The 21,770-nt window shown below is 42.5% G+C and overlaps 1 protein-coding gene across 2 annotated transcripts in view; it reads left to right on the top strand.

Annotated features, from left to right (window-relative positions):
- Nucleotides 1-21,770, top strand: part of pcdh15b (protocadherin-related 15b) — a 225,185-nt gene that overhangs the window by 57,481 nt on the left and 145,934 nt on the right. For both annotated transcript variants that reach the window (XR_014201008.1, XM_082151481.1), the window contains exons 8-9: nt 2,039-2,149; nt 9,397-9,567. Coding sequence is in view for 1 of the 2 variants with exons in the window: in XM_082151481.1 (XP_082007607.1) it covers nt 2,039-2,149; nt 9,397-9,567 (282 nt within the window). In the remaining variant the exon portion in view is untranslated. The remainder of the gene's footprint in view (nt 1-2,038; nt 2,150-9,396; nt 9,568-21,770) is intronic.

The raw sequence follows: 21,770 nt of genomic DNA, 5'->3' as shown, positions 1-21,770 counted from the left end.
AGACTAAGAATATTATTTTAAGATTAAGGCCATACACATTATCAAAACTATAACAGATTAAAAACGAATTTAAGCATGGCTGATACAAATGAAGGTTTTCAAATAAAATATTTTTTATTAAACAATGACAGACAACAAAAATGTGTGCTTGTGTGTGAACAAGAAAAACAAAAACCAGGGGCAGGTGATCCATGAAACAGACAGGACTGGTGATGGCCATAACAATCCTAAAGGTCCAGCATTGTTCTCACAAGCCGCTTCACTCAAGACAATAATAACATAATGAAAAGTTAGTATATCCCAAAAAATTTTATTAAATAAAAGTTGCTATAAAGGTGGTAGCGATTCATTACCGAACTCTTAGCTGACGAAGTCGCGCCAGGCAGTGCTTGAAAATTGGTTGAAACAACCAACATAAAATATAAATAATTACGCTGTGCATGTACAAATGAAGACCAGTATAAGCATCGCAAAGGGCCTCTGATACAATATAGACAGTTGACAATTCAAAAGAGGTCGATATTTCGGCAACTTAACTCTGGAACAACTCGACGCGCAGCAATGTAAGTGAATGGTGTCCAACGCCCAAATGACAGTGTTTGGAACTATTCCGATCTTCATATCCCGGAAGTAGGCGGTTAAAAGCGCCGCCATTATTTACAACGGAGGTCTATGGGAGTGTCGCAACTCTCTCTCTCTATGGCTCTGGTTAGGAGGTTTGTTGCAGGGTTAGTTGCATGCAATTATGCAAAATGTATTGTTATTATTATAGTAACCATATGCAACGTGTAACAATATATTTACATGTTTGTGTAATTACACTGTAACAATGTCACCTTTAAATAAAGTATAACCACATTTTCAATTAGTCTGCCTTCTAACAACTGGTCAGAAATATTCTGTTATAAGTTTAATCACAATTGTGTTTTTTTATTTTATATGATTTTTATTTTTTGTTATTTTACTTTATTTTATCGCCAGCCATAGTTTTATATTTCTCTCCAGGTTTATTCATTTCTCTATATGGTCAGGGTGTTCTGGAGAGGTAACAGAGAATATCCAGCAAGTTCTTTTTAATTGATATACTCCACAACCTTACAAAACCTAAACCTTGGTGAATACATTGTGCATCATTGATACAAAGCATAATTTAGCACAATTTGGCAACATGCAAATATACAAACAAAGCAGTAAATAGACCAAATATAATATAGCAGAAAGTATGCATGCGATGAAATGCAAATACAATTCAGCAAATCGTTTAAATGAATATGGTGGTATTACACATGCAAATTGCTGACATTCTCTGATTGCTTCTTAATGAGTGCAGCATTATTGCTTTGAGTGGAGTGAGAGGAGCTAAACACCACTTAACCATTTCAGGAATATTTTATTCACAAAGTTCAAGTATTTTGTGTGACATCTCTAAATTCGAAGTCTCAGCCTCAAAGTAACACATTTAAACCACCCACAGTCTGTTCACTGACCATCTGATGCATATGTTAACTGAAAAGCACTCTCAATGTGATGCAATGAAATCTGTAATTGAGCTCTAAACAGTAATTTTATAAGTTCACCTGGGGGAAAAAAAGTTGTTTTCACGGTATGGCGGAAAAATGTCAAGGTAAATAATTATTCCGTCTAAGTGGTTGGTTCTTGGCCAGATTAACCTGCAATGTGGACTGGATTTAATGTTGAAATTCAAAGGTCTAGCTATGCAAAGACTACTGCGTTCACTTTCTAATTCATGGTTAGGTAATTGTGATAGGTGGCCATTTACACATCAAACATTTTTCTTTCAAAAGAGCAAGGAACATCCTGTCTCCATGTCCCTTTTAAAGTGTTACGCATTGTATGTATTGCTAATAAGGGTGAGAAGGTTTTGAAAGTCAAGCAGTTTTGTCCCATCAGCATTCTCTTCTTATTGAAGCAGATAGATGATGAATTTCTCATGAGGCTGGAAGTGTGTGAGCCTTTGTGAATGTGTGTGTGTGTGTGTGTGGGAAACCCTTTTGACCTACTCTTTCCTTCTCCACAGACCACAAACAGGACATTTGACATCCCTCTCACCCTGTCAGGATCTGTGGTTCTGAGAGAGAGGCTGAATTACGAAGAGATCACACGCTACCTGGTCATCATTCAGGCCAACGTAAGTCTCCACGGGAGGAGATGATATATAGTACAAAAGAAAAAAAGAAAAATGTATTCAGCCTCATGTCATTCCAATCCTGTAAGACTTTCACAAACTGAGATGTTAGACAGTGTCCAATCTTCTTTTGCCTATAAAACAAAAGTGGATGGTCGTTTAATGGCCAAACTCCAAAATGATTATTGATAAATGAAGAAAAAAACAGAAGAAAAAAAACAGCTTAAATGTAGTTTATACAACTCTGAAGTCATATGAGAATTTTGTGCGAGGAACAGACTGAAATTGGAGCTGTTTGCTGTTGTGTTCAATTCAGAAATGGTGCATTTAGACATGCAATGCTTCGCTTTTAGCATTAATTGGTTCTAAATGGCATTGGTTGGACTTAAATTTCAGTCTGTCCCCTACACAAAGGCTGAAGTCTTGGAAAATAGTTGGAAAGAGTTGTAGAAACTAATTTTATGATACTTATTTTGTCATTTTGAAGCAAAAGTGCGGTCTTAAGGTGCAGTCACATTTACCATTTTCAATTATAATCCACATGATCAGAATTTTGCATGAGGGAAAAAGATTTCCCCAAAGAGATTTTGCAACAGGTTCAAGATGGTCACACATCTTTTTAATGTGAACTTTATTCAGTATCTTAATCTTGTTTGTTGAATTTTTTAGACCTAAACAGCTTTAAATCCCAACCAATTTCATTCACAAGATATTCAACAAGAAAAAGATGTAGGACTTGAAGGGACTTGAAAGGGATTTAAAAACGTACTCGGTTACTAACGTAACCTCGGTTCTCTCTAGAAGAGGGACCGAGTACTGCGTAAGATATCTTACGCTAGGGGAAAATCCTTTTTCCGCGAGATATTGAAGCCAAAAATTATCCTTAATTTTGTTATAATGCAAAACGCGTTGCAGCAGCAATGCAGACATAGGCGAGACAGCTCGCGCGCCTATTGGCTGCTCTGCGGCAACTGCAGCAGCCTATCGAGCGAGGCCTGGCGTGACGTCAGACCCAATCAGGGCACTTCGCGCCCGCTACGTCACGTCCCGCCGAAATGGGCGTGGTCTAGGCCTATAAATATCGCTCGCAGGCAGCTATTATCTGGTTTTTCATCATCGAAGCAACCAGAGCGTGTGCATGCACGGCAAGATACGCAGTACTCGGTCCCTCTTCTAGAGAGAACCGAGGTTACGTTAGTAACCGAGTACGTTCTCTTACGAGAGGTCTCTCGTACTGCGTAAGATATCTTACGCTAGGGGACCCAGTGTAAAACGCCGTGCGTGCTGAGATCTGACACCAAAGACCCAAGGGCGAAAGCCCGGGGTACATATAGTGCACAATCACTCAGTGAACTCACAGAGAGTCCGGGAGAAGGAGGGGTGCAGCCTCACTTTCCACATAAAGTAGCGTCGAAGGGACGCAAATTTCATCATACAGACAGGGCGGTGTACGGCCTGAACTGATGGAAAAAATGTGGGTCTTACACAGTTTGCCCAGCTTTAAACTGTCGAAAATTGAGCTGTGCTCAGTAAACGCAGCATTCTGAGCTGAACGCATCAGGTCAGATAATACTGGTAGTCTAGACCGACAGCAGCCTGGCCTGCAGGGCGGGAACCTCTAGGTTATAGAACCTTATAAATGTAGACGGGGAGGCCCAGCCTGCCGCCATACAAATATCTTGCAAGGCAATCCCACTCGACCAAGCCCACGAAGAGGCCATGCCTCTTGTGGAATGCGCTCTGACACCCAAAGGGCACTGCATGCCCTTGGAGGCGTATGCCAGCGCTATAGCATCAACTATCCATCTGGATAGGCTCTGTTTCGACGCGGCTAGTCCCTTAGAACGTCCGCTAAACGAAACAAAGAGCTGTTCCGTCTGTCTGAAAACAGACGAGCGAGACACATAAGCTCGTAATGCCCTGACTGGGCAAAGGAGGCTCGCGTCTCTTTCCTCATCAGGGACCGGTAGGGCTGACAGAGAGATAATCTGCGCCCTAAACGGTGTGTTGAGGGATTTTGGAACATAACCGTGCTTAGGTTTGAGTATAACTTTTGAGTCATTGGGCCCAAACTCCATGCACGCCGCGCTCACAGAGAGCGCGTGCAGATCCCCTATGCGCTTCACCGAAGCGAGAGCCAGCAAAAACACCGTTTTGAAAGACAGGTGTTTCAAATCGATTGACTGTAAAGGCTCAAATGGCGCACCTTTCATGGCTTCCAGAACCGTAGAAAGGTCCCATACGGGGACTGAGGGAGGTCTGGGAGGATTCAGTCTCCTAGCTCCTTTAAGGAAGCGGATGACTAAATCGTTCCTTCCTATTGACTGACCAAGCGTTGTTTCTGAGAACGCTGCTATAGCCGCCACATAAACTTTGAGCGTGGAGGGGGCCCTGCCCCCATCCAACAGCTCTTGTAGGAAGGAAAGCACCTCCGTCACATCACAATTTGTGGGTGACACACCACGGGCTGTGCACCAGCCCGAAAACACTGACCATTTCGAAGAATAGAGTCGTCTTGTAGACGGAGCTCTAGCCTGCGTGATCGTGTTTAATACTCCTTTAGGGAGTCCAACATGTACCCGTTGATGGCCCAGACATGAAGGGACCATAGATCCGGGTGAGGATGCCAGATCGAGCCGCGGGCCTGTGAGAGGAGATCTCTCCTCACTGGTACTGGCCACGGGGCAGTACTTGCTAACTGCATCACGGCTGGGAACCAAGGTTGGTTTTTCCAGAACGGTGCTACCAGCAGTACTGAGCATCCTTCTTCCCTGATCCGTTCTATCACCTGAGGCAGGAGAGAGACGGGGGGAAAAGCATAGAGCGGGCGGCGGGGCCACACATGGGCCAGCGCGCTCCTGCTCTTGGAGAAAAATTCTTGACAGTGAGCGTTTTCTTGAGACGCAAACAGGTCCACTTCCGCTCTGCCGAATTTCTTCCACAGCAGTTGGACTGTCTGTGGGTGTAGGGACCATTCGCCTGCCGGAACGTTGTTCCTGGACAGTCTGTCTGGTCCTATATTCATGATCCCTGGCACGTGCGCTGCTCTGAGCGAGCGCAGGTTGCACTGAGCCCATACCAGGAGGCGTTCTGCCAGCCTGTACAGTTTCTCGGATCTGATGCCGCCCTGGCGATTTATGTAGGATACCACAGACATGTTGTCCGAGCGGACCAAGACGTGGTGACCTTTTATTTGGGGACAAAAACGCGTCAGCGCGTTGTCTACTGCCAGCATTTCGAGGCAGTTTATGTGCAGGAGCTTCTCCCGTTCTGACCACTGGCCGAAGAACGGTCTGCCCTCGAGCAGCGCTCCCCATCCCGAGGTGGACGCGTCCGTGGACACCACTTTCACCCTCGAGGAAGTCCCCAGGCTTACACCTGATTGGTACCAGTCGTTCGCTTTCCAGGGTTTCAGCGCTGTAACGCATTTCTGATTGACCCTGAGGCGAAGCAAACCGGGTGCCCACGCTTTGCGTGGGACTCGCGCTTTCAGCCAAAACTGCAGCGGGCGCATGCGGAGCAGACCCAGCTGGAGTACTGACGATGCTGAGGCCATGAGACCTAGCATCTTCTGAAATCTTTTGAGCGGGACAGACGCGCCGCAGCGAAAAGAGTTCGCTGTGCGTCGAATGTCTACCGCGCGCCGTTGTGATAGTCGCGCTATCATGGATAGTGAGTCCAGTTCTGTGCCCAGGAAAGATATTTTCTGACTGGGTGACAGGGAGCTCTTCGCCCAATTGACACTCAGACCCAAATCCTCGAGGTGATCGAGTAAAATGGTCGTGTGTTCTATGAGCACTGCGCGAGATTGCGCTAGAATCAGCCAATCGTCCAAATAATTCAGCACTCGCATGCCTCTCATTCTGAGGGGTGCGAGCGCCGCGTCCATGCACTTCGTAAATGTACGGGGTGCTAGGGACAAGCCGAACGGCAGGACTGTGTACTGATATGCCTGGCCCTCGAAGGCGAATCTCAAAAATCGCCTGTGACGTGACGCTATCTGTATTTGAAAATACGCGTCTTTCAGATCTATTGACACAAACCAATCTCCTTGGCGAATCTGCACAAGGATTTGCCTGGTCGTGAGCATCCTGAACTGTCGCTTCACAAGCACTTTGTTCAGTTGCCTTAGATCTAGTATGGGTCTGAGACCCCCGTCTTTTTTCGGTACCAGGAAGTATCTGCTGTATAGCCCTCCTTCGCTCTGATCTTGAGAGAGGGGTTCTATGGCCCCTTTTCTCAATAGTTTCGTCACTTCGGCTCGAAGTAGATGTGCTACTTCTGTTTTTACCGTGGTCTCGACGCGCGCCACATAGCGGCGAGGGCGTCGGCGAAACTGCAGCGAATAGCCTCTTTTTATAATGTTCAGCACCCACTTCGAAACCCCGGGCAGCCTTGCCCATGCGTCTGCATGGATAGCTAGGGGTCAAATACGAAGCGCGCTCCGCTCGCTCAGCGATGGAGAAGCTTCTGTGTGCTGTAACACAAGCGTGTCGCTCGTGACATTTGAGGCATGGGGCGCGCTGATGACAGCGGGCAGATTGCCCGCGCTCGACTCCTCTACGGTGGTTAACCGCGAGGGGGAGGGCTGGGCGGTTCCCGTGGGAACTGTCATGTCTATGTGTGGATGTGGGCGCGGGACAGCGGGCACATTTATCACACCGAAAACATCGTTCGCTTGCGTGAAGCGAGTGCACGTTGGTTTCGTTTTTACAGAAACCGTGAGACATGCGTAACGTGGTGTTAGTGGGCACTGGGTAGTGGGCACATTCACCATGTTTGAAGCGCAACCGACCTGAGTCGGTTTTATGTGCGCGAGCCCTGTGTGACAGGCTGTGCTTATGTGTAGGGATGGGCACTGGGCAGTGGGCATTCTTACTACACACGAAACACCAGCGGCCGTGGCCGGGACACCAGAAAATACGCTCTTTTGGGGATTTATCTGGGTAGCCGTGAAAACGGCATTTGTGTGCAGGCAAGCGGGTGACAGAACCGACTTGTTGGCTGCAGAAAACACTGGAACAGTCACATTTTCTGGAACTGGACGAGCGAATAGCTTTGGTGTGAGTCCGGCCGCAGCGGGACTGGAACACCGTCGTTTTCCTAGCTGTGCTAGGACGACTTCGGGGCCTCGGGCTTCACCGTAACCTTAGGTCGCGGGCCGCGTCCTGCGGGGCGGCGACCGGATGAGCGGGAGCGCGGTCTCGCGCTTCTGGCCTGGCGGCGCTGTGAAGTGGAGGCAGTGGACGGTGGCTGTGGCTGTGAGCTCTGAGCAGACGGTTTCGCACGGCCTGCTGCAGAGCTGGAGCGCTTCGGGAGGAAGTGCTTCTTAGCCTGAGACGCTTTCTGTACCTCTGCGAATCTCTCCGCGAAATCTTTGACGGAGGATCCGAAGAGGCCTGCGGCGGAAAGCGGGGCGTCGAGGAACGCGGTGCGCTCAGACTCGGCCATTTCCGAGAGCGTCAGCCATAGATGTCTCTCAGACACGGTGAGAGAAGCCATAGTCCGTCCAATGGCTTGCGCTGCGGACTTAGTAGCACGAAGGGCGAGGTCCGTGGCACTCCTTAAGTCCGGCACGCAGATCGCGTCAGGTCCTTCCTCATCCAGCTTACGGAGGAGATCGGCCTGGAAGATCTGGAGCGTTGCCATGGTATGCAACGCTGACGCAGCTTGCCCGGCGGCGGAGAAAGCGCGGTGGAGCAAGCTCGACGTCGTGCGGCAAGCTTTAGAGGGTAGGGCCGGCTTAGCGCGCCGTCCAGCGGAGGGCGGGCATAAGTGGGCCGCTATCGCCTCTTCAACCGGCGGCAGCGAGAGGTATCCTTTGTTCTTGGCATCGTCAACGGCGGAGAATGCCAAAGAAACAGCAGGACGCACTCTAGCAGAATAGGGGGCGCTCCAGGACTTGGCGACTTCTTCGTGTAACTCAGGAAGAAAGGGCGCCGGCCTGGACACAGGTGAAGCGCGCTCCCCAGGCAGGAAAAATCCATCCAGCCGGTTGTGAGCGGGCTGCTCAGGCGAAGACCACTCGAGGCCGAGGCTCGCCGCGGCCTGTGCGAGTACTCGCATGAGTTCCGTCTCTATGGAAGCTCTCTTGCCTGACGAAGTGCGGGCAGGGGGCGCGGGGTCCTCAGAGCCCGCCCAATCCTCACTGCCTGACGCCAGGATAGAGCAGGAATCATCCTCTCCCAGCAGGGCTTCCTCATCCGCGATATCAACGGAAGCGGCGGCAGACGGCGGCCGCTGTCCGTCAGGAAGCGAAATAGAAGAAGCCGGGGAAGCAAGCGGGCGAACCGGCGAGCTTTGGCGGCTGAGGGAGGGTTCCGGGGCCCGCTGGGCACGGCGCTTTTTACGGCGCGACGCCGCGGCGGGCGGGGGAGCAGTCTCGGTGAAGACGGCTAGGCGAGTCCTCAGAGTCGCCATTGCCATCAGCTCGCAGTGAGGGCATCCGCCGTCAGCGAGCGCGAGAGCTGCATGTTCCTCACCCAGGCAGGAAACGCAGATCACGTGGCGGTCCCCGTCGCTGAGTGTGGCTCTGCACGAGCCGCAGGAAGGCATCTTTAAAAAGACGCTAGCTCTTTTAGAAATGTGTGTCGCAGCGGCGACACACACACACAGAAATACAGTGTAATAAAGAGAAGGATATAAGCGCCGGAAAGCGCAGCAGGAAGGCAGGAAGGCGGCGCGGCCAGCGACTTCAGTGACTCGTCCCGCTGAAGGTGCTCTCTCTCGACGGCGCGGCTCCTAATCCAGCTCCAGCGATGCGTGTGCTTCGCTTGAAGGATGAAAAATCAGATAATAGCTGCCTGCGAGCGATATTTATAGGCCTAGACCACGCCCATTTCGGCGGGACGTGACGTAGCGGGCGCGAAGTGCCCTGATTGGGTCTGACGTCACGCCAGGCCTCGCTCGATAGGCTGCTGCAGTTGCCGCAGAGCAGCCAATAGGCGCGCGAGCTGTCTCGCCTATGTCTGCATTGCTGCTGCAACGCGTTTTGCATTATAACAAAATTAAGGATAATTTTTGGCTTCAATATCTCGCGGAAAAAGGATTTTCCCCTAGCGTAAGATATCTTACGCAGTACGAGAGACCTCTCGTAAGAGAACTAAGCGAGATACCCAATCTTCTCATTTTGTCAGTAGAATGTCTTATTTTGACTTTGACTGGAGTCTTTTTTGGGTAGCAGGTAAGTTTGAAATCTTGGAGTTGGATTAAAACGTCAGCCCTAAAACCAAAGTTTGTGTTTCCCTTAGGACCGAGCTCCAAACCCAAAGGACCGGCTCACCGCCACCACTACGCTTACGGTGGATATGTTGGACGGAGATGACCTGGGCCCGATGTTTCTACCTTGCAGCCTGGTAGACAACACCCGAGACTGCAAACCTCTTACTTACCGCGCCAGCATCTTGGAGCTCACAGATCCGGTGAGTGCTTCCTGATCCTGTGCTTTAAGTAGTAGCGTTAAGTCTCCTCATACTCTATCTTGTAGCTCCAGCCTGAGAATTTAACTGGCAATGGTTTGTAGTTTGACTGAAGTGTATTTTGCATTGCTGGTCTTGAAAAACATCTTTATTCTCTATGACAGACCAAATGGCTTTGCATTGCACATGCTTCTACCGTTAGAGACCTTTTTAATTCTGGTTTCATTTCCGAAACCACTTAAAAAACCCAGTGTTTTGATTCTTTTAGTATTTTCTGTCGCAAATTAAGTATTTTAAGACATTTGGCACAAGTTTCGGTTCATTTTGAGTCGGACATGTCGAAAATAATGCCTTGCGGTTCAGTGGATAAGTTGAGAACTGATTTGTTGAGGGAGTGTCTCATGAAACTGATTCAAACAGATTAAACACTTATCATTTTGAGTGTTTTTGAGCCATATGTTGAAGTTTAGTAAATAAGCCAAGAACCACTCCAACCAATTTAGTAAGCAAGCTCTTAGACTGATTTAAACTGATAACCTTTCAGTTGGAGACTTTTTCTTTTAGTTTTTTTGTTATTTTAAGCAATTCATTTAAAATAAAAGGCTCATTTTGTGAAATGGACTACTCTGGTCTTGCTGTATGTTTACTTGCAAAGGTGTCGCTACACTCTTTTTACTGGGGCACGAGCACTAGTGAAATACTGCTGAAAATAAAATATTTTTCTATAATCTTTATCTCTCAATGGAAATTGCCATATACTAATCTGAAAATCTTTTTTCCTTAAAATCATGTCCAGTGTTTTCTATCAGCTGTTTAAAATTGTAACTAGTGATGCCAGATTCGCAAATAAATCAAGTTTCGATTTAATATGTCAAATAGGTTGGCAAAAAGGGTCTAAAATTTGTGCAATTCAGTTAGATTCATTTCGAGAGTTCAGTCATACACTGAATCATCCGCAGGGGCTTCTCGGATCTACTTAATCAGACAGCTCTGTATTATGCTGTACTGCAGGTAAAGACAATTTGTATCCATAACAATGATATATATGTGTGTGTGTATATATATATATATATATATATATATATGCCACAGTACGTTAACTCACTCTCTTTTTAACTCACCAATAAATCAAATATTAAATACCATTACAACCATTCTGGTTCCAGTTGTTTTGAAAAAAGTGGACACAGTTCTGCATAAGAACCAGTTCTTGGTTACACACCTTACAAAAAAGTCACTGTTGCATTGGCATTTCTTTTTAATTACCACATAAAATGATTTTGTGATGTGAAAGTTATAATGTAGATAAATGAGGTGATTAAGAGACAATTTGTGAGTGGGAGTGAATGTGTAGGCGACACAATGCAAGTGTAAAGTGTAAATAATAAAAAAGTCTTATTTTTGTGCTAAAGTTTGTCTGGCTCAAGGGCAGAGTGGTGATGGGGTTCTTAGTAACTCAGTTCACGGGTCACCCCTATCTACGATTGCACCTGCAATATTTGCAGCTCCAGCGAAGAGCCTTGAGCACTAGGATATCGCCACCCGGCTTATGTGATAAATGCTTCTTTAAAAACATGAAATTATGGCCATGGGGCATACAACCTTAAATCAGCATTTCTATTAGCTTCAAAATTTGGTTGATGTATTGAAAACTTGATTTATTTTCAGCCAACTCTCAACAAAGTGAAATGATGTTTGACTGAATGATGAATATTGCATGCATTGTTGTTGTTGTTGTTTTGTTTAGTTTTTTTGCATTAAGCTACATTCACAACCTATTTTATTATGGTAATGTGTTGTGTTTTCCAAGTGAAACATGGTAATCAACCAAAAAAAGGGTAGGACAGAACATTATTGTATTCATTGAGAGTTAATTGGATAATGAAGTGTGAGTTACAAGAATACAGTGCTAGTTAACATTATCCAATATGCCAGGCAGCTTATGTAACATTGCTTGGAAGTTGTTGAACCTCTGTTATTGGCACCAACCCTAATCCAAGGTTACATCAGTTGGACGTGTTGCTCGATTGGTCTGCTTCTTGTACTGCAACAACGTTTGGCAGGAATGAGTTCTGGAAATTTCCTCTGTTTGAGTCACTCTGTTGGTGACGTACTACTTTATATTTAGTCATTGCCATGTTGCTTGAATAAGCTTTGAAGTTTTACATCACAGACTGGTGCTTTAATATTTCGCTGTACAATGTCCCGATACACCTTGTAATTATTTTGTTCCTCAATGATAGAGACCCACTACCAGAAAAAAATTAATAAAAAATAAAAAAAGTATATATATATATATATATATAGCATGTACCAATATACTCATTCCACAATGCTTCACTGTTTGGATGATGAGTTGAGTAGAAATTAGTTGCAAGTAGGGCAAGAGCAGCTTTTTCTATCCACCTTTTGTTTTTTACATTCATGTTGCTTCATTTTTATAAAATTGAAAGACCAATTCAAAGTCACCATGAAATCAAAATGGACTATTCTTATTGTTTATGGAATATTGCTGTTCATTATTAATGATTTATCCATGCACATAAATATATACTTTTTTTTAATTCATGTGCCCTTGTAATAGATAATCAAAATAATATATTTTCTCTGATGACGTGTTTATTGGTGTGAGGGCGGGGCAAACTGTCACTCACATGACATCACAGCAATAGCAAACCACACCCATCCAATGATCCAATTAATTCCAGATGAACAAATCAAGGCCCACTCTACATTTTTTTTTTCTTGTTCGAAAAGACGTTTCACTCGATTTACTCTATGTCTCAATAGGGAAGATAAGACTATCAAAACTTCTGTTTCATGCCGACTTTAACTGAGTCTTAACTAAAGTCGAATTTAACAGTCTTTAACCAGAATCACACTTGTTTCAAGTTTTATGTGTAAGGCAAGTGGCATAGACATTCTTCTGAAATGTCTTCTTTTACACAAACATTTCCTAGATAGATATTTTTGTAGCAAGCAACAACAGCACCTTTAACTTAAGCACACATGTAACTTACCTTTCACACGGTTCTGTTAATGCTGTTTGTATAGCTTTTACAATGATTTTAAATGGGACCAAAAAATTTAAAGCAAACAGGGAGTCTTCATTGTTTGATCAAGAAACATGAATTTACTGGCTCTTAAATATTTTGTGTACTTTGTTAGTTGAATTTGATTAGAAACATTAGAGAAGCTGCAAGAGTAAAAAAAAAAATATATATATATTATAATTTAAAAAAAAAATCAAAATGTGGATATTTTGAATATATTCTTTGTTATAAACCCCAGTGTGTTTACCCAGTCAAGCTGTCAGTCCGCAAAGTGCATTAACAGTGCTAAAAGCACGGAGAGCTAAAAGCATTACGAGACAGATAATTCACAGGTAATTAGTTTAACACTTCAAACGCGAGAGGTGACAGTGATTCATTGATTAAATGTTCCCAATTTAAATTTAAAACAGATAGCTTCTTAACAGCCTACTGAAGAAAACTTTTTTAAAACAGAAGGGGAAAAAACATTTCTTAGCCTTACGTCTCACTGCAGAATCATTCAGTTTTATGATTGTATATAAATAGTAATATGCTTATTGTTCACACATTTCTGTTCGTTCACTTGTTAATTAGATTTGTAAAGTATCTTCTATCTAGACTAGAAAAAGTTGCATAAAACACATACCAGTTTTGAATCACATTTGCTTTTTCCCGACCATAGTAAAAGCAACCTAAAAGCTTTTTTGTTCATTGTGGGAGTGTTACATTAGCGCTTTAGTTCTTTCAGACCATTTGCCTTATCCGTGCTTGTCTGACAGCCAGAGTGAGCCAAGAGGTGCTCTAAATCATGTTTACTTTAACATTTGGAGCCGTTTGACTCCGGGCCAGCAGATACATCCAAGGACACGTTTTAGAGGAACTGTGTTGTGCGTGGCCCATGATTAGGCATTCTAAAGCCCAGCTGTCAGAAGAGCTGCACTCTGCTCTGTGTGCTGTTACTCAGGTTGTCGGTTCACAGCTAGCCTCTTTTCACTTCCATGTGTTTCCCTCTGTCTGTAACCCTCTTCAATTTTACAGATCTGCACTCCTCTTGTTTCTCTCTCTCTCTTTTTTCCCCCTAGCCTCCTGTGCTATCTCATGATGTGCTTCCTTGAGTACATCACTACCTCTGCTACAGCACAATTGAAGTACTTCATGTACTTAATTATTTTGCTCATGTTCTTGCTAGATTAAAAAATGCCATCTTCAGAGTATACATTTAAATGAAAGAAAGCTTTACATATGCGCCAGTGATACAAATCATATCATGCTGTAATTTTTTGTAAAGTATTTTTTTATCATGGCAACCAAGGGGTTGGTGTGTGGATATGTGATATAAATATATATTGGAAAAATAAGTAAGTACATAAATATATGAATCAATCAGTATCTTATTCAAATCTTTATCTCTTTTAAATCACACATTTAAAGATAATAAATGCAAATATGCTTGGTGTTAATTAGTTAATATTTTTTTTTTATATATATTAATACAATTTGATATTATATATATATATATATATAATCATGAATTGTACTAATTCATTAAGTCTTATATTTTGTCTCTGAAAGATAAAGCAAATTTGGATGATTTTAATGAACTAATTGATATTATGCATATTTGCTTTATCTTTCAGATATATCTATTAATTAGTAAAATGAATCACTATATATTTATAAATTATATTAATTCTACATGCTTGTTTTTCATCTCAGTTTAGCATCTTTGCTCTTACTCTGGTCTATTTTTTTTTTTTTTTTTTTTACTGGAAAACAAGAGAAGAATACTGATTAACAAATAATTTTTGTTATGTTCATATCTTCCAGCACTAGCTCCACACATTTTTTTAAATTAAGAAGTCGTACAGCTTGCCTACCATGTACACACACGCATACACACCTTACCTCAAGTTATCTCATCCTTACAATCCTCTATGTTTTCCTCAGAAAGAAAGCTGTTTCCTTTATGCGGCAACATTTCTCTCAGCAAATCAGCAGAAGAGAGACACATCTGTTGCTCTCCTGCACAGAAGAATAGCGTGTGGAAGGTGTGAGGAGTGTCGACGCTTTCACCTAGACAAACTGTTTTATTCGGTCTCTGAGAGCCTTTCCACTCCTAACACAACATGAAAGGTCAAGCAAAGCCAGCCTCGAGTGGTGAACGCCTCCCTTTTACCATCTCCCTGCGTAGGCCACCTGAAATGGATACCAAGTCAAATCCCTTTGGGGAAACGGATGAGTATAAATGTCACATATCCCCCATCCAGGACTGAAGAAATTAATAGCATTTTTTGGAGTCCTGCCCATTTTGGCTGAGCTACAGCTGCTTTTTGAAGTCCTCTCCCGTTCTCACATGGATGATTATTGAGAATATACATGCAGGATTCACTGTAATGGCTTTTCTCCATTTCAACACATAGCTGAAAGGGTGAGTGAGAAAATGCAGCAGCCGTTGTGATCCAGGTGCTGTTTTATAAATTCTGTAATGGCGATGATTAGGTAATCTTCTGCTTTTGCCATGTGCGTTTCATGTGTTTGAGGGCATCCATTACTGTATCACCTTCATAGAGGGTTCTACGCTTTTAAACGCTGCAAACTTCCATTTCTTAAACGTAATTTTCCAGCAAAAAATATCATCATAAACATTATGGTTTAATTTTTATTAATTTTTTTTATGATTATGATCTTGAATTTACTGATACAATAAAACAATAATTAAATAATTAAACATTTAAAATATATATTTTTTACCTGATTAAAATTATATTTTGCAAGTCAACTGACAGATTATCAAATCTTTTTAACCATATTGAATAAATAGTTTTTATCCCACCAGGGGTCTGAATGTGTTACATTGGAGACTCTCTGCATGTGGACTCTCTGTGGAAAGCAGTCTTGAAGTCAGTCCAGTTATATCTAAAGGGCAGAAAACAGGGATGACACACTTTTTGATAATCTAATTTGGTTATTTGGCCAGTTAATTGGTTCAGCGGCCTACTGTTGGGAGTTCTTGGTGGGAGGTTAATAAAATGGCAGTAATGAGTCACGTTCCTCGTTAATTACTGTAATAAAAGACCGGGTTCAAAGATCCCGCATGGACCGCGCTCATCTCAACCCCCTGAACACTTAGGTCAGAGACATACTCTTTGCAGAGTCATAAATACAGTTTTCTGTGGAATGCGGACAGTAAGTAGGAAAGAGAGAAAGGGAAGGGACTGGAAAGGACCATGAACCAGGATTCAGAATCGGGTCAAAACTGTTATGCAGTTAATATGACCATAATGACAAATGCAATACCGTTCCAAAGATCAGTCAGTAAGTTTGTTTGTTTTTCTAAGAAATTAATAATTTTATTCAGCAAGGATGCATTACATTGATCAAGTGAAAGTATTTATTAGACATTTATAATGTTACAGAATATTTGAAATAACTGCTGTTCTTTTGAACTTTTTATTCATCAAATAATCATGTGACACTGAAGACTGGAGTATTGATGTTGAAAATTCAGCTTTGCTAAAGCCCACTATATCACTATAGAAAATTCAGCTTTGTTAAAGCCCATTATAGCACCTCTTGTGGCAACGCTGATAATTGCATTGCATTTTGAATTACACTCAGGACACAATGTTGCATTAGTTTGCATAGCGAGAAGCATTTGCATTCACATACTTAAAGGAACACGTCGACTTTTTGGGACTTTAGCTTATTCACCGTATCCCCCAGAGTTAGATAAGTCCATACATGCCTTTTTCATCACTGTGCATGCCGTAACTCTCTGACGCACCCACCGCTAGCTAGGGCTGGGACGGTTACCGCATTACCGCAATACCGCGGTCACGTGACGCCTACCGCGGGTCTGAGCTCGTCACCGTCATCACCGCAAAAAAATAAAAAAAAATAAAAAAAATAATAAACACTGGCCTTCACATGTGTTCACGTTGTGTCTATGACATGGATTCATTGATTATAATGACATGCAAAACTTATCATCAAAAGATGGAGCAAATCCGACCTTTTGCAAGTTGGGGAGCGCAATGTTCCATGACACATAATAACATTCCATTCGTAGGCTATTGACTATAACCCCTTATTTACACTCTGTGGCGCGTTACGGCTGCGACGCGGCTACCGGTGCTGGTCGCGCCCACTCTAGTCAATGCTTGTGTTTACACCAGCCACGACGCAGCGCGTTTCAGAAGCGTCTCTCCGCGCCGCTTCGCTAAATATAGGCGCCTATATGGAGTCAATATAGGGCCATATATATCTGCAAAATAAAACAATGTTTTGCAAACAAAAAAAATGTTTTGCAAAAAAAAAAATGTTTTGCAAATAAAAATAAGAGTATTGAGAATTTTTTTTGCTTTTTTGCAAGTAAAAAAAAAATTATTGCAAAAGAAAAGTTAACCACTGAGAGAAAAAATAAAGTTTAGCAAAGTAAAACTTCAGCAGCATTGACTTTGCAACACATATTTCCCTTTGCGCCGCTCCTTTAAATCCGCGTTTCAGTCATCCGTGCCTCTGCGGCGCAAGCTTTCCTTTGCGCTTCATTTTTCTTTGCGCCTCGCTTTGTGTCCCTGATTTGACGTGGGGGGAGGGGTCAAGAGGTTGGGGTGTGTACAAGGGACGAAGGCGCGTCCCTCTCGTAACGTCATCAGCGCGAGCCCCAGACTATTATTGTCAATAATACATACCTGTGATCCATCACCCGGGCTGCGTTCCAGTCCAAAGTTGTCATGCCCTTCACTCGCTAACTTCCCTCCGTCTCGTTCACTCGGATGTACGTCATTGCGAGTGCTCACTACTGGCGGAAACTGCAATGGGCTGAATTGGAACGTCCTAAGCCCTTGATCACTTGGAATCAGCTGTGGAGTTGATTTATTATTTACATTTTGTTTCCCTTTAAGAATTTGTTTAATGCAGCATCCAAATGTTTATAGGTGTGTTTGGGTTGTTTTAAATAAATATATAGGTATATATAATATATCATAGAGTTGTCTGTTGTGGTGGTGATAAAACGAGATCTGTGGTGACGTCACAATCGTACTGCATTGTGGGACATATAGGTGCCTGAAGTGTACATATGAAGTAGACTCGCTCCCTCGGTCAAAATCGAGGGAACGAGGGTCTGTCCATCTAAACTTCCCTCGTCCACTTCACGAAGTGAAATGGCGGCAGGGATTCCCCCAAGGGGAAGTGCTTAGGGAAGTTCGCAAGTGCATGTCTAAAAGTGGACTGGAACGCAGCACCAGTCGGTCTGGGGCTCGCGCTGATGACGTTACGAGAGGGACGCGCCTTCGTCCCTTGTACACACCCCAACCTCTTGACCCCTCCCCCCACGTCAAATCAGGGACACAAAGCGAGGCGCAAAGAAAAATGAAGCGCAAAGGAAAGCTTGCGCCGCAGAGGCACGGATGACTGAAACGCGGATTTAAAGGAGCGGCGCAAAGGGAAATATGTGTTGCAAAGTCAATGCTGCTGAAGTTTTACTTTGCTAAACTTTATTTTTTCTCTCAGTGGTTAACTTTTCTTTTGCAATAATTTTTTTTTTACTTGCAAAAAAGCAAAAAAAATTCTCAATACTCTTATTTTTATTTGCAAAACATTTTTTTTTTTGCAAAACATTTTTTTTTTTGCAAAACATTTTTTTTGTTTGCAAAACATTGTTTTATTTTGCAGATATATATGGCCCTATATTGACTCCATACGCCTAGTCTATTTTCGGCGGACGCCGCGTCCAAGCAAAAAAAAAAAAAAAAAAAGAGTCATTTTCAAAATAAACACCCTGTGCAGACTCCCAATTATATTGCAAATGTCTTATAGCCTATAATTTGAAGCCCCAAAAGCAGGACCTCAGCTTTTAATTGCGCGTGCTTATTTAACACAATTCTCTCACGCGTTTGTCAACCCTCGCAGAGTCGCGGCAAGTGCACCGCACCAGAGAGTAATCTTGACGGCACTTGCAAGAAAATGGATAAGTAGGCTACATAATCAAATTCACAAATATTACACCATTTAAACATTATTAAAAATACATAGGCTACTGAGTTACTAAAACAATCTTTGTCAAAGAATACACTTGTATGTTCACAGTTTTTGTTTCCATTTGTTTAATTTCAAGATCTGAGGTGAATTATCCATTGTTGCTTTTACAGCTACAAAGCTGGAGCACTAAATGATATTCAAAGTCGCATTGCATGCTTTTAACATTAAATAAAGCACATAAACAGTACCTGAGATTATCATTGCCATGTTTATTGTACACAGCTCCAGCAGCGACGTCGCAGAAAAAAAAAAAAAACTGGGGGGAGGGTGGGGAGGGGGATTGAGGTTTAAAGCGGTTTACCGCTATACCGCGGTAATTTCTTGCTTTTCAACCGCGGTAAGAAAAAATCCATACCGTCCCAGCCCTACCGCTAGCCTAGCTTAGCACAAAGACTGGAGGTAAACAGCTCCAGCTAGCATACTGCTCCCAATAAGTGACAAAATAACGCCAACATTTTCCTATTTACTTGTTGTGATTTGTATAGTCACACCGTGTACAAATAACAAGGTCACATGAGACACAGCCATCTTCTAACCATATACATACTGGGAATTATATTCTCAGAAGGCGAAGCACTGCTACTTCTGCAGAGTGATTTACTCCAACTTTGAGCAAACTCTCTGCTCCTCACCACAAGGCTTCTCAGGTGCTGCGAGCAAATCACTCCGCCCAAGTAGCAGAGCTACATGCTGTGACTATACAAATCACAACATGTAAATAGGAAAATGTTGGCGTTATTTTGTCACTTATTGGGAGCAGTATGCTAGCTGGAGCCGTTTACCTCCAGTATTTGTGCTAAGCTAGGCTAGCGGTGGGTGCGTCAGATAGAGTTAAGGCAGTCACGGAGATGAAGAAGGTATGTATGGACTTATCTAACTCTGGGGGATACAGTGATTAAGCTAAAGTCCCAAAAAGTTGACGTGTTCCTTTAAGTAGACTATATTACGGGGCGACATTCAGACAACAGCACTACAGTTGTCAATCCTGTTTGATAAGCTAAATATGGTTGTGTTCATACGTGACAACCTGCAATTTTCGTGGGTCATGACTGAATGTTTAGATTGTGTTCAGTTGGTAAGTGGTGTATTAACAGAACCACAGTCGACAATTAGCTGCCTGTCATGTCACTGACATATATGTGGCATAAGCGCTCTCTTTGCAGGTGATTGTTTTGCTGTCAATCACTTATTGCCTGTGAGGTTTTGAAAAATGGCAGAAAATAGGGCTATTGTGTAGCTGTTGAGCGAGACCAAACTCCCATTCTGTTTGGGTGCAGGAGGACATAAAAAAAAGAAAACCACATAGAGAAAATAGTTTGCAACAGAAATATTCAATAATGAATTACTTTTTATTAATAATCAATTATTTCACATGCTAGTATATTTAATTAATTTAACTATTTATGCTGTTGCCATGCAACCTAATAACAAACAGCCTTAATTTATTTTAAAATATTGATTTGGCAAAGCAAGCATACTAGCCAAACATATTCATGTTTATGTGGACAAACATTGCTCTAGCTAATATGAAACAAAGCACACTGTGAACTATGAGCTACTTCAGCTTACGATGTCTCGCATAAGTAATATCAAATATATAACTGTAAATAATTCATTTTCCCTTGTGTATTTTCTCCCAGGACTGTACAAATACAGCGTTTGTGTGCATAATGGATGACTGAGAGAGTATTATGGGTAATCACACCGAGCGAAGACCCCACAAGCTTGTGATTTACTGCTGTCAGAGGAATTATAATTGCAGGGGCCTGGAATTACAGGGCAGCCATAAGAAATAAATCTTAACCATGCTGATTTTCTGCTTCTGCTTATTAAGTCTAGGAGGAATACATGTGTTTGTGTGTCCACTTACCATTTTTATGCAGTATAGCCGAGACCGGGCAAAGTGTTGGGTTTGTCGAAATGAGAAATGAACTTTGAGATTGTATTGCTCTCCTTGCATTTGGCATTCGAGTGCTTCTTGCTTATATCCTATAAGATTATATAAGCCTTTCTGATTACACTCTAAGTCAGTTTTCATTTCACTTTAAATCAGAAGTGTTTTTTTGTTTTGTTTTTTTAAGGTACACATCACTATCACTATTGAACAATCCTAGTACTTCAGTGCATAATTTGTGTCCTTTCTAGTTTAGCATTTTTTGCAGCTTGTTATTGAGAAGAGCTGTGCTACTTTTCTAAGCAATCCCAAGTTTCGATTTTTACCTTGGCAACTGGGGCATAAGTGACATACCCAAAATAAAAAAAAAAGGCTGCTGCTCATAAGTCATTCTGAAATGACACATAACCAACATATATTTAGAAAGTTAATGTATATATTAAATGTGCAGTGAATGTTGAGCAACAATAATCTGGGTACGTAAAGTCTTTGTACGTAATGGGGTTAACTGAACATCGCTTGTTCTGATTATAAACAAACAACAGAAATGATGGGAGACACAAATGTATTGCTAAAGTATTGTCAGGAAACATTGTAACATTGTGAAACATTGAATCTGAAGCACGTGTACAAGCACCAATGCAATTGGCTACGGAAGTCATCTGACTTCACTGCCACGCTAGCATGACTATAAAAGGGCACCTGCATAAAACATCATCAACTTTAAATTTCTCATGTACTATGCAGGCATTGGTAAATTATCAGTGTTCTCCTTCTCCTTTATCCTTGAGACAATAGCACACGCCAAAGGCATCCCCATAGCGTCAACATCTGAAGCTGCATCTCCTTCTCTTCTCAGGGAATCGAATTACATATGTAACCCTAAGACGTTTCTTCAACCCTGCTACTTAATCAATGGCTTTGCTTCTGAAAAATTGCTTTGCCACTGAAACTACATGGTTTAAAAATGAAACCACATGAAGCTACACAATTTGACACTACCACCTTGCTACTGAGAAAGGCAGTTAAAAGAATATCTCTGTTACTTGTAGTGATGCTATTGTCCAACATTTAGAACCACATATGTTTTTCAAAATATTTAAAGTGTTGTTGAATTTTTACTAATTGCATTAATAATGGAAAATATTAAGACGTCTTAAATTGCCATCTTTGTCTGTCTAGATTTTTCCTCACCTTTTACTAAATTCCTCTTTAAAGTCAGCATGATATGAAAATTC

Source organism: Leuciscus leuciscus, assembly GCF_965113295.1.
Source record: "Leuciscus leuciscus genome assembly, chromosome: 21".
NCBI lineage: Eukaryota > Metazoa > Chordata > Actinopteri > Cypriniformes > Leuciscidae > Leuciscus > Leuciscus leuciscus.
The sequence above is the reverse complement of the archived record's forward strand: the minus strand, read 5'-3'. Positions and strand labels throughout refer to the sequence as shown.